This window comes from Canis lupus, chromosome 4 (genome assembly GCF_048164855.1).
Source record: "Canis lupus baileyi chromosome 4, mCanLup2.hap1, whole genome shotgun sequence".
Lineage (NCBI taxonomy): Eukaryota > Metazoa > Chordata > Mammalia > Carnivora > Canidae > Canis > Canis lupus.
Window position 1 is genome coordinate 70,684,365 of NC_132841.1, and position 13,325 is coordinate 70,697,689.

A 13,325-nucleotide genomic window follows, 5' to 3' on the forward strand; every position below is an offset into this window, starting at 1 on the left:
TCCCTCCTCCCTCTTCATTTTTCTCTAACCTCTTTTCTTTCTCTCCTTCCCTTCTTTCTCTTTCCTGCTTGCCTCCTCTTCCCCCATTGTAGCCCTGTAGAGTACAGAATGATTTCTCTCCTTAATAAAGGCCCTAGGCTTTGGGGATTTTTCTGTTCTATTTTGTTTTTGTTTTTGTTTTGCTCTATCCTCTCATTATAATTTACACATTTCCCTCTGGCCCTTGTGCCAGCTTAGAGCATTCCTTTTATTTGCTACTATAAATTATTTATGGATTTAAAGACCAGAAAACCAGACTCACTAGAATTTGTCTATGATACAAGGAACTAAATAAACCTTAAGGCAGGGTCTGAGGGGCTCTCACATTAGTAAAGTCAGTGAACTTCGGACTTTGTAAAATTGGTTTGGCTACCTGGTGATAACAATGGGAAAAGCATAGGCTTTAGATCATATAGATCGAGACTTAGCCCAGCTCTGACCCTAACTAGCCAGGCAGTCTTGAGCAGATTTCTTTACTCAGGTAATCTTGATACCATTAGAGGCTAGGTCTCATTATAGTGCCTGGCATATAATATGTACTTCATAATAGATAGCACCTTTTAACCTGGGGTTTGTTTTTGTTTGCTTAAGTATCTTTTGCCACTTTTCTGGTCTTTTGACTAACTCTAAGGACATGAGTCTGCTTAATAGTTGCAGATTAGTAAGCTTCTACTGTAACAGAGTTTTTCAACCTTCGTAATCTGACATAATTGGCCAGCTAATTATTTCTCTTAGGAGGCTCTCTTCTCCACTGTAGTGTATTTAACACCATCTCTGCTTCTACCCCCTAGATGCCAGTAGTGCACCTCCACCAGTTGTGATAAGCAAAAATGTCTCCAGATACTGCCAAATGTTTCCTGGGAGCAGAATTGCCCCTGGTTAAGAACCACTGTTGTAAAGAAATGTCTGTAAATTTATAATAAAATTTCTTTAGACACATAGTACAAAAATAAAAGCTTACTAAATTTAATCATAATATAATATATCTTTGGATTCCATGTTGGTAGAGAGCTAGGATCATAAACATTTCATAGCTGGTTTTTCAATAAAATCTGTAAGTTCATGTCCTTATAGAGTAAAATTAGAAATTCTCAGAATTCTCTACAAATATCTCTGTAGAACAAGAAATCTCTATAGAATATATATATATATATTTATATATTTATATATATATATATAGAATAAGAAAATAAGAAAAATATTCATGATGCCACTTAGACTCATTAGGAATTAGTTGGTACCCTCTCTGTGTTCCTATAACAGATTATGTGTGTCTACTAAATTTTATCCTTTTGTTATTATTTGTTTTGGGTTACTATCCTATTAAATTAAGTTTCTTAAACACAAACCTGTAGTATTTCTTTTTCTACTCTTATATTTTTCTTTATTTTAAAGCCTGGAATATAACAAGTGTTCAGTTAAAGGTTTTATATTAGATTGAGAAGATTTTTTATTTTTTAAAATTTTAAAATTTTATTTTTAATTTTTAAATTAATTTATTTTTAAATTTATTATTATTTCATTTAAATTCAGTTTGTCAACATATAGTATAACATTCAGGGCTCATCCCACCAAGTGCCCTCCTTAGTGCCTGTTCATCACAGATTTTGTATTTTAAATAGGAGTTTTTGTAGTACTACTATTTGTTTTAAGTATAAGCCTATTAGAATTAACTTAATTTAGTAGATTAATGCATCTAAAATGTTGTATAGTGTAGAACTCATTTGCAGAATTAAACTTCCTTTTAAAAAGTATGAAGGAAGAGAGGGTGCTAGTGATGTGATCCTATAACCATGTGAATGTCACACACCCATGCTTGCCTTCTGACATCATTTCACTAGATAAAGTAATGTGTATAACAGACTGCTGATGAATATCATCTTAGTATCCTATTTTTAAAACTGAGAACATCCTTATAATCTAAAGACCTGTTTTTTTAAAGATGAAAGTATTTCAGCTCTTTACATTCTAAAAGTTCTCTTTTTCTATATTTAATCTCCTGTATTCATATTGAAAGCGCCAAAGGAATCTTGATTTTATTCTGGTTTTTAAAAACTTCAAAAATAGCATAAGCTAAATATAAAAAATTAAATGGCATTGAACAAGATATGGTAAAATGTGAAAGTCCTCTCTCACATAACCTTCCCATCCTCCTCCCCACTGTGATGAAAATACCCTCTAGAGGTAATCACTAGAAAGTATTTTGCCTTCTCTGGTATGATTGTGTGTGTTTGTGTGTGTGTGTATTTCATGGAGTTGTGAGGATTAAATGAGCTAAATGAAAAAATGTGTTTAATATAGTACTCAGTTTATTTACCATTTATTACATATGTGCAAAGGTATTTTTAATGAGATCATGACATATATTGACTTAGAGTTTGCACTTTTCCACTTTCCAATGTATCAGAATCCTTTCTTTTTGTAGAAATATGGACTTACTACTTTTTTATAGCTGTCATGTATGTGTGTGGATACATACATATGTGTAGATGTATCCACACATAAATGTGAATGTATACAATATATACATAGTTGTACATATGCATGCAAACATACTGTAATTTAGTCATTCCACCATTAAAAAATGTTTCCCACTTCTTTTGGCTATTTTAAGTAATGTATAGTAACAGTCTTGTGTACTTTTTGTGCAGAATAGAATTTTAGAAGTGTGATTCCTTAGCCAAGAGCACTTGTACTTTTTATTTTAAAACCTGTTTCTAAAATGTGCTCTGAAAAGACCATGTTGTGAAATGGTTATGTTTTTGTTTTTGTTTTTGTTTTTGTTTTTGTTTTTTTAAAGTTTGGGTTAATTCTGTCTATTGCTTACTGGGGAGAACTATTCATTTAACCTTCAGAGCAATATGAGTAAAATGGGAATTATATAAAATTGCCCTGTTTGAATTGATCATTATATTTTTTAAAAATTAAATTTTTAAAGTAAGTTTGAGTTGGAGGGGTTCCTGGGTGGCTCAGTGGTTGAACATCTGCCTTTGGCTCAGGTCATGACCTTGGAGTCCTGGGATTGAGTTCCACTCAGGCTGCCCATGGGGAGCCTGCCTCTCCCTCTGCCTATGTATCTGCCTCTCTCTGCTTGTCTCTCATGAATAAATAAATAAAATCCTTTAAAAAAAAAAAGTTTGAGTTGGAATGTGTCCAGGGTCTAAATGATCATAATACATGAGCAATTCTTCTTTTTAAAAATAATATACCATACAATGGCAATGCTAGTAATCTTAAATACCTGGAAATCTTAAGTAAATACTAAATTATGTTTAATAGTGTCAATAGTTAAAATTTTTTATATATGTTTGGATCCTTTGAAATAGATGGTTTTTGATATGTGTGTTTCTAGTGAACTGTTTTGGAAAAAATAATAATTTCACGTACTCATTTTATGTTGAAATAACCAGAATGCAATTCTCCACACTTTTGATTCATACCATTTTTGAGGCTGGAGAAATAAAATAAAGATAGTAATGCTTAGTTATTCTTTTATTTTTTGTATCCAATCTCCCCTTTTCCTTTGCCTCTGTATAAATAATTGTAATGCAGAATTGTAGTAACATTTTTCACAGTGGATTCTGGACTCAGACTGGTTTGGTTTGACTTCTGGCTTTACCACTTACTAGTTTTTGGCATTGGGAAGTCATATTATCTACTATCTCTAAGACTTATTTATCTTAATTTACAAAAATACTATTTTCTAGAATTAACAGGATTAATAGTCAATAAACTTTTGTTCCTATTCATGAATTCTATATATAGATAGCCATCCTCAAGTTATGTAATGCATATTCATTGTAAACATTTCCAAAATACAGAAAAGCACAGAGAGGGAAATAAATCACCTGTGATTGCACTTTCATTATTGGTGTTAAAATTTTGATGTATAGGCTTTTTAAAGATATATTTTTAAAATGTATTTAGGCTTTTAAAAAATGTACATTTAAAAATATATATATATTTTTAGGATTTCTACCTTGTCTTACTAGTACATTATGCATGTCTTTAAATATTTAAATATTATATAATCTTGATGGCTACACAAATTTGCTCCTTTATGAACATTTTGTTTCCAGTTCCTTACCATTATAAATAATGTATGGCCCATTTTACAGTTTAGGTTATTTTGTTAATATAAGTCATCAAAAGTAGATCCTGCCCCTAGCACATTTTTCCAGTTTATTTTACAAAGTGTTTTCAGTTTATGATTCCACTGATAATGTATTGTCTTATTTGGTATAAATGTGTTAAAAAGCAATTTCTTTCCAGTTTGGTAAGCTTTCTTTCAGATAACATTTTTTTCAGCGTATTTGGTTCAGATTTTAAGAAACAGGAAATATATCATGTCTATCAATTTTGCTTCTTCATTAAATTCTTTGTACATTTTCTTGGCCTCTTTTTAGTAGTTTTTCCCCAGTTTGTTTAGGCCTTTCACTTATGAGGTTCTATTTGTTGTTGTAGGCCCTACTTTGCTATGGGCAAGTGTAATGTTAAGGGCTGAATTGTGACCCCCAATTCATTTATTGAGCCCTCACTCCCAGTACCTGTATCTCTCTATGTATCTCTAAATACATACAGAACGTGTATGTATTTAGAGATACTCCCCTCAAAGAGGCAGTTAGGTAAAATTAGGTCATTTGGGTGATCCCTAATCCAATGTGACTGGTGTCCTGGTAAGAAAAGGAGATTAGTACACAAATATACATAGATGAACAACTGTATAAAGACTGAGAGAACCAAGAGAGTACCTCAGAACAACTTCTCTCAAGATACATTGATCTTTAGCTTCCAGAATCATGAGAAAATAAATTTCAGTGTTTGAGCAACCTGGTCTGTGGTATTTGTTACAGCAGCCCCAGCAAACTAATATAAGGCTGTAACCTTTTGCTTATCATATTTTTGCAAATATTTTTGACTAATATGTTATTTAACTTTTAATTTTTAGTTTCTTTAGAGATATATAAACTTCTTTTGTCTCAAAGCTTAGGGAATCTTACAATTTAATTTAAAATCTGTTTAACAAATCCTCTTCCATTTTTAAGTACTTACAATATTGTACAACAAAATGCAATAGAAATAATAAAAAAAATTCATACTGTTTGAAAGTTTAGTCTAAAACTTGTTTATCATGTTTCGGAATTTTGAGGATTTTATAGGAATACCGGTAAAACCATTTTGGATGAAGATCGGTGAACAAAAGCTTTTTAGATTGTCTTGCCTATTTGGTTATTTACACAGTGTTTTCTTACCATACATATTATTTATATAGTCTTTACGCAGTGTTTTCTTACCATACATATTATTTATATAATCTTTTCTGCTATGAAAATATTGCAGTATCTGAGAGCTACTCTGAAGGGGAAAACGGTGTCTAAAGTGAAAAATTCACTAGATAGAAAATTAGCCAGATAAACAGAAAGACAGATAACTAGAAAATACTAGAAAATATTCAGCCAAAGCACAGAGATAAAAGAATGGAGGAAATAGAAAAGAGGTTTTAGAAATTTGCAGTATACACAAAAGGATCTGATATTTGAATTAACAGAAAAAGTAAGAGAGGAAATTGAGCAGAAGTAATTTTGAAGAGCTAATGTACAGAATTTTCTAAAACTAATAAAATATGTCAACCCAGAGAATTGGGAATTTCTATTTTTCCTAAGCAGGATAGATACAAAGAAAACCACACCTGAATAGTAAGATTGCTGAAAACCAAAGATAGATAAGAAAATCTTTAAAGGAGTCTGAGAAAAAGGATCTGACCTTCAGAGGAGCCAATAGTGAGACTGATAATCAGACATTTCAGTAGAGATAATGGAAACCATCTTAAAGATTTTAGGAAAATATCAGCTAACGTAAAAATTTATAAATCCAGCAAGATATTCTTCAAAAATAGAAGTGAAAAAGAATTTCTAGGCAAAGAAAAGTCAAAAGAATCTGTTACAAGCAACCTTGTGGCTAAAAATTAAATTAATAAAAACAATAAAACCAACAACAAACTGAGAATTCCTTAGAAGGAAGAGAGAGTATCCCATTACGATACCACTGACATGAAGAATAATGGAAAATGTGAATTTGTAGGTAAATACAAATTGATAGAGTAAAAATAACAGTAATGTGTTACGGGACTTGAAAGATAGAAAAAACATCAGTAAAGGGAAAGAAAGGTAAGGCAAGCAAATGAAGTGCAAGTGTCAAGAGTCTAGCATTGTTGAGGATATGGTAAAATAAATAGTTTCTGTTTAAACTAATTAACAATGCATGCTATAATCTCAATGGGTAACCATTAAAAAATAATAGTAAATTTATTGAGAGGGAAAGGTGGAATAATAAAAAGTAATTGGTTGATTCAAATCAAAGTAAAGGGGCAATCCCTGGGTGGCTCAGCTGTTAAGCGCCTGCTTTCGGCCCAGGGCATGATCCTGGAGTTCCGGGATCAAGTCCCACATCGGGCTCCCTACATGGAGCCTGTTTCTCCCTCTGCCTGTGTCTCTGCCTCTCTCTCTCTCTCTCTCTCTCTCTATTTCTCATGAATAAATAAATAAAATCTTTTTAAAAAATCAAAGTAAAGAGGAGGGTTAAAGAAATCTAAAACTGGCAGGTCAATAAAACAAGGCGATAAAAATAAATATGCATATTTGAACAAAAGATATAGTTTCTGGAATTTTGTTAAAGAAAAATACCTTATTTTTCAGTCTAAAAAAGTAGTATAAATAGACAAAAATATATAACATATTTGCATACTTTTGTTTTTCTGACAGCTTCTTTGTGATATTGGCCATAGTGAAGAAAAATTGGGTTTTAACTATGAGGATATCATAATTTGGTAAGTATAGTTTAGTTCCCTCTGTCACCCTCTGGATTTTAGTAATTTTTAACTAAAAGGATAGTATAGCACCTTAATTCACCTTATATTTGATTTTGTAGAAACAGTTGTTTGAACGTTAGAAAAATTCAGGATCTCCAGCATTTTTGGTTATCCTGTTGTTCTTACTGATGCTTTGTAATTATCAAATAGTCTTTATTTTATTATACATATGATATTATTAATATTATATGTATTATTATTTAAAGAATCAAAGCTGGGGCAGCCCGGGTGGCTCAGTGGTTTAGCACCACCTTCAGTCCAGAAGCCCGGGTGGCTCAGTGGTTTAGCACCACCTTCAGTCCAGAGCCTGATCCTGGAGATCCAGGATCAAGTTCCACATCAGGCTCCCTGCAGGGAGCCTGCTTCTCCCTCTGCCTGTGTCTCTGCCTCTGTGTGTGTGTGTGTGTTTCTCAAGAATAAATAAAATATTAAAAAAAATAAAGAAAGCTAATGATGGGAAATACTTAAACTTCTAAATTAAATATGAAATTCATAGAACAAAAGCTCTTAAGTGTTCTTAAGAACACGAGTAAGAACCCGTACAGTTATCTCTAGACCTCCCTTAAGAAGTGTGTTTAGAGGATCCCTGGGTGGCTCAGCGGTTTAGCGCCTGCCTTCGGCCCAGGGTGTGATCCTGGAGACCTGGGATTAATCCCACATCAGGCTCCCTGCATGGAGCCTGCTTCGCCCTCTGCCTGTGTCTCTGCCTCTCTCTCTCTGTGTATCTCTCATGAATAAATAAATAAAATCTTTAAAAAAAAAAAAGAAGTGTGTTTATGGCAAACTTTATTTTCTCAAGTCCATCAACAGATACAATGTTATGATTTCATAGCCATCTTTTTGGTGTGCTTAGGAATTAAAATTTGTATAGTCTGTGCCTGTGGTCATAAAATATTAGTTTAAGTCAGTGATTCTTTGAGAAGAGTGGAAGCAGGTAGACAGAGGGGAATGGGTTGTAGAGGCATAGGTACACCTTGAAATTTAATTTCCCATTACATAATAAAATACAGAAGGCAGTAACAAAATAATATTTTCTTGATTACTAAGAATCTGCTAAGGCAGCACAGATTAAGAACTAAGTATTATTGAAATTCTGTGGCTTGTAGTGAATGATTTTTATATATTTATAAAATAGTAGTTTTGCCTCATTCAACTGGGGAAGAATTTGGTACCATAATTTTATGTATATTTGAAACTCATGCAGCAAAACTTTTTTTGTTCTTATGCAGTTTGCGGTTAGCTTTATTGAATGAAGCAAAAGAAGTGCGGGCAGCAGGGCTGAGAGCTCTTCGATATCTCATCCAAGACTCCAGTATTCTGCAGAAGGTGCTAAAATTGAAAGTGGACTATTTAATAGCGAGGTAATTGTCCTAGAATCGTCTGTGTTTTTAAAATTATGTATTAAGTTTTAACATACCTATCGTGAAGTTTACAAATTTTTAGTGTAAAGCCTGATGACTTTTACAGATATATACAACTAACTACCTTATTATCCTGAATAAGATATTTTCAGTATCCCAGTCAAGTTCCCTTCTTTCCAACCAATTATTCTACCTTTTCTCATATGTACACCAGTTTCTCCATCATATATTGGAAAAATACATAGTTATTCTATCCTGTATTTTATTTGTGAGATTATCCATGTTGTTTTTTTCTTAAGGATGTGTAATATTTTGTGTTATGAGTAGACTATAATTTTTTCCATTCTGTTGGTGATTTTCTGGGTTGAGTTTTTGGCTATCTTGGATAAAGCTCCCTTGAACATTCTTGTAAGTGGACATAGCGCTCATTTTCTTAGGTGTACATGTAGGAGTGGAACTGCTGGGTCATACGTTTATGTCTATTTAGCTTTACTACATACTGCCAGTTTTCCATAGTGATTGTACTGATTTACTTATTTATTTTTAAAAGATTTTATTTAATCACAAAAGACAGAGAGAGAGAGACATAGCTATGTTATGCAGGGAGCCTGACGTGGGACTCGATCCCAGGTCTCCAGGATCACACCCTGGGCCGAAGGCGGTGCTAAACCGCTGGGCCACCGGAGCTGCTCGATTGTACCGATTTATACTCCTGCCAACAATGTTCGAGATTCCAGTCTCTCCACATTCTCATCAGCACTTGCTTTCAGTTTTTAATTGTAGACCTTTCTGCTGTAGTGTTCATTATGACTTTCATTGTGTTTATAATTTACATTTCCCTAATGAGTAGTGATGTTAAGCACCTTTCATTTGTTTGTTGGCTATTTGAATATCCTCCTTGTCCTTTTGCTCATTTGTAAATTGGATTATCTGTCTATCTCATTATATAGGAGTTCTTGATGTTCTTCTGGATATGATTCCTTTCAGGTATATGTATTGACAATATCTTCTTCAAGTCTGTCTGTTTTGCCTTTTCTCTCTTCCCAATTAATCCAATTTTATAGTTAATGCCCGTGGACTCTTTGGAAGATATTACTCTGTTTTCCTCCAAAAGAATTTATTCCTTCTTATGTTTAATTCGATGTCAGGTCATGATTCATTTTTATTTTTATGGATATGCAGTACATTTTAGCAAGATTTATTGAAAAGATTTTTCTCTCATGTCTAGACTAGTGGCCCTTCTGTGGTAAACCAGATAACTGATATATCTGGATCCATTTTTGTGTTCCCTGTTCTTTTTAATCTATTTGTCTATTCTTGCCCCTGTTTCTCACTGTTTTAATGACTGTAGCTGGCTAGTAAGTGTTAATATCTGTTGGTGTAAGTCTTCCACTTTTTCTTCCTTAAGACTGTGTTAGCTATTTTTTTTTTGTTAGTTATTTTATGTTCTTCATTTTCTTTCTTTCTTTTTTTTTTTTTTTAAGATTTTATTTATTCATGAGAGACACATGAGAGGCAGAGACACAGGCAAAGGAAGAAGCAGGCTCCATGCAGGGAGCCCGACATGGGACTTGATCCTGGCTCTCCGGGATCATGCCCTGGGCTGAAGGCAACGCTAAACCACTGAGCCACCCAGGCTGCCCAGTGTTCTTCATTTTCATATGAATTTTAGGATCAACTTGTTCATGTCCTTAAAACATTCTGCGATTTTAGTAGTAATTGCATTGAAGTTCTAGATTAATTTGGGGTAATTGATATCTTAAGAATATTGAATATTCTAAACCTTTATTGATTTGGAGCTTTAATTTCTCTCCAGTATTTTGTAGTTTTCTGTGCAGAGGTCTTGCACATACTTGTTGCTATGTTTATTCTACAATGTTCTTTTTATGAGAGTATTAATGTAAGTTTAATTTCTTTTTCATTTTTTGCTTTTAATATATAGAAAAATAATTGTAGATTTTGGGTTTTGGTTTTTGGTTTGGATACTGAACTCTTATCTAGTGATCTTGCTAGAATCACTTTTCAAATCTAATTGTTTTAAAAATTCTTTTAGAGTTTCTATGTACATAACATTAATTGCAAATGATGAATGTTTTATTTCTCCCTTTCCAGTCCTTGTACTTTCTTTTTCTTGCCTTATCACACTGGTTAGAATATTGCATTGACTAGAAATAGTGATAGTGGACAATTTGGTTTTGCTCCTGAACTTGGGTTGCAAGTATTCTGTATTTTGCTATAATTTATGATACTTGCTGTAGGCTTTTTGTGGATTTCTTTATGTTCCTTGTTTGCATTTCTGAAGTAAATGCATATTCACTGTATGTTTTGTCCTTTTTAAGTATTAACTGAATTTGTTTTGCTAATATTTTGTGGGATAATTTTGTAGTTAAGTTCATGAGAGTATTGGCCTATATTTTTCCAGTCTTCTGTCCTTGTTTAGTTGTGGTATCAGGAGTTTTTTTGCTTGGTGAAACAACTAGGGAAATGTCCTGTTTTTACGTAGTAATTTATGTAAAATGAGTTTTCATTTTTTCCCCCTATATGATTCATAGAATTCACCAGTGAATCTGTCTGGGTAATAGGGTTTTCTTTTTTAGGAAGTTTAAGATTATGGATTCCATTTCCTTAGCAGATATAATACTAGTCAGATATCCTCCTTTTGTTAGTCATTACTTTATATATTTTGAAGCTTTGTTACTACATTCATATTGAGAATTGTTAAACCTTCATATTGGCCTAATATTTTTATAGTTGTGAAATGTCTCTTTTTATACCTAGTAATACTACTTTTATGATGTTATCATATATTAATATGATATATAAGTATAATTTTAATTAATATGGCTATACTCACTTTGATTTAGGGCTTGCAGGATACATCTCTTTCCATCCTTTTACTTTCTGTTGTTTTGTCCTTATATTTAAGTTTCTGGTGTGTAAATATCATACAGATTTTTTGTTTTTAAATCTAGTTTGACTTTGACCATTTTGTTTTCTAATTGGAACATTTAGACTGTGTCTGGTGAATTTTTATATGCATGCTCTGTGGACTTTATGCAGTGTAATTATATATATGTTTATGAGTTTGTTCATCTTGCTCTTAATTTTCTCATATACTTGAGTTTGTTTGCTATCTTGAGATTTATCACATCTGTTCTTTGTTCTTATGTTTCTCTTTTTCTTTTGGAATAATGAAGAATTTCTTTTCCTCTTCTATTAATATCTGGGTTATAAAGTTTTTTCGTCTTTTAGCAGTTGCCCTAGAGATTATAACTCATATCCTTGATATTAGGTTTAGCATTTTATTACAGCCAGAACAATGCAGGAAACCTTTTATAGTTTATATCATCTCCCCTCTGCTTTTTGTATTATTGCTATAGTTTTTTTTTTCCTACATGCATTTCTAACCCTACAGGTTAGTTCTGCTTTGTTTTAAACTAGAACTATTGATATATTTTTTTAAAGATTTCTTTATTTGAGAGAGAAAACGAAAGTGAGATGGAGAACGTGGGGGGAGGGGCAGAGGGAGAGAATCTTAAGTAGGCTCCCTGCTGAGTGCAGAAACGAAGGCAGGTGTTCATCTCACCACCCAGGAGCTCATGACCTAAGCTGAAACCAAGAGTAGGTTGCTTAACTTACTGAGCCACCCAAGTGCCCCTTAACTGGAACTACTGATGTTTACCTATGTTACTTACCCATTGCATTATCCTTCTTTCCTTGCATTTGTACATATTCATTTATCTTGTATCACTTTGTTTGATGAATTTCCTTTACTGTTTTTTTTTTTATAATGCCAGTCTACTCAAGATTATTTCATCTTTTTTTTTTTTTTTTTTTGTCTGTAAATGCCTCTATTTTATAGTCTTCGTATATGAAGGGGCTTCCTTTTCTATTTTAAGAAATTTTTTTTAATTTTAATTTTTTTGTTTTTCTTTTTGTATTTAAGTTCAGTTAATTAACATATAATATATTATTGGTTTCAGAGGTAGAGGTCAGTGATTCATCAGTCTTCTATAATACCCAGTGTTCATTTCCTCATGTAACTTCCTTATTGTCCATCACCCAGTTACCCCATCCTCCTACCCCCCTGACTTCTAGCAACCTTCATTTTGTTTCCTATGACTAAGAATCTCTTATGCTTTGTCTCCCTGATTTTGTCTTATTTTTTCCTCTCTTTGCCTATGGTCCTGTTTTGTTTCTTAAATTTCACATATAAGTGAGATCATATGATAATTGTCTTTCTCTGATTTACTTATTTTGTTTAACATAATATCCTCTAGTTCTAGCCACGTCTTTGCAAATGGCAAGATTTTTTTGATGGCTGAGTAGTATATACCACATCTTTATCCGTTCATCTGTGGATGGACATCTGGACTCTTTCTGTAGTTTGGCTATTGTGGACGCTGCTGCTATAAACATTGGGGTACAGGTGCCCCTTCAGATTACATTTGTGTCTTTGGGGTAAATACTCACTAGTACAGTTACTGGGTCATAGGGAAGCTCTATTTTCAACTTTTTGAGGAATCTCCATACTGTTTTCCAGAGTGGCTGCGCCAACTTGCATTCCTACCAACATTGTACAGGGGTTCCTTTTTCTCTGCATCCTCGCCAACATCTGTCATTTCTTGACTTGTTAATTTTAGCCGTTCTCACTGTTATGAGGTGGTATCTCATTGTGGTTTTGATTTCTATTTCCCTGATGGCTAAGTAATGTCGATCATTTTTTCATGTGTCTGTTGGCCATTTGTATGTCTTCATTGGAGAAATGTCTGTTCATGTCTTCTGCCCATTTCTTGATTGGATTATTTGTTCTTTGGGTGTTGAGTTTTATAGGTTCTTTATAGATTTTGGATACTAGTCCTTTATCTGATACGTTATTTGCAAATATCTTCTCATGTTCTGTCAGTTGTCTTTTGGTTTTGTTGACTTGTTTCCTTTGCTGTGCAAAAGCTTGAAAGCTATTTTATGACTAGTTCCTAGTTTTCAGTGCTTTAAGTAAGTTATTGTCTTCTGGATTTTTCTTTTTAACCTGGTGAATGGTTAAGTTGTCTCTTGTT

At 33.0% G+C, this 13,325-nt stretch overlaps 1 protein-coding gene across 5 annotated transcripts in view; it reads left to right on the forward strand.

Moving 5' to 3' along the window:
* RICTOR (RPTOR independent companion of MTOR complex 2) overlaps positions 1–13,325 on the forward strand; it is a 117,176-nt gene that overhangs the window by 43,447 nt on the left and 60,404 nt on the right. For all 5 annotated transcript variants that reach the window (XM_072824811.1, XM_072824812.1, XM_072824814.1 and 2 more), the window contains 2 exons: positions 6,801–6,865; positions 8,137–8,268. In XM_072824811.1, coding sequence (XP_072680912.1) covers positions 6,801–6,865; positions 8,137–8,268 — 197 coding nt within the window. The remainder of the gene's footprint in view (positions 1–6,800; positions 6,866–8,136; positions 8,269–13,325) is intronic.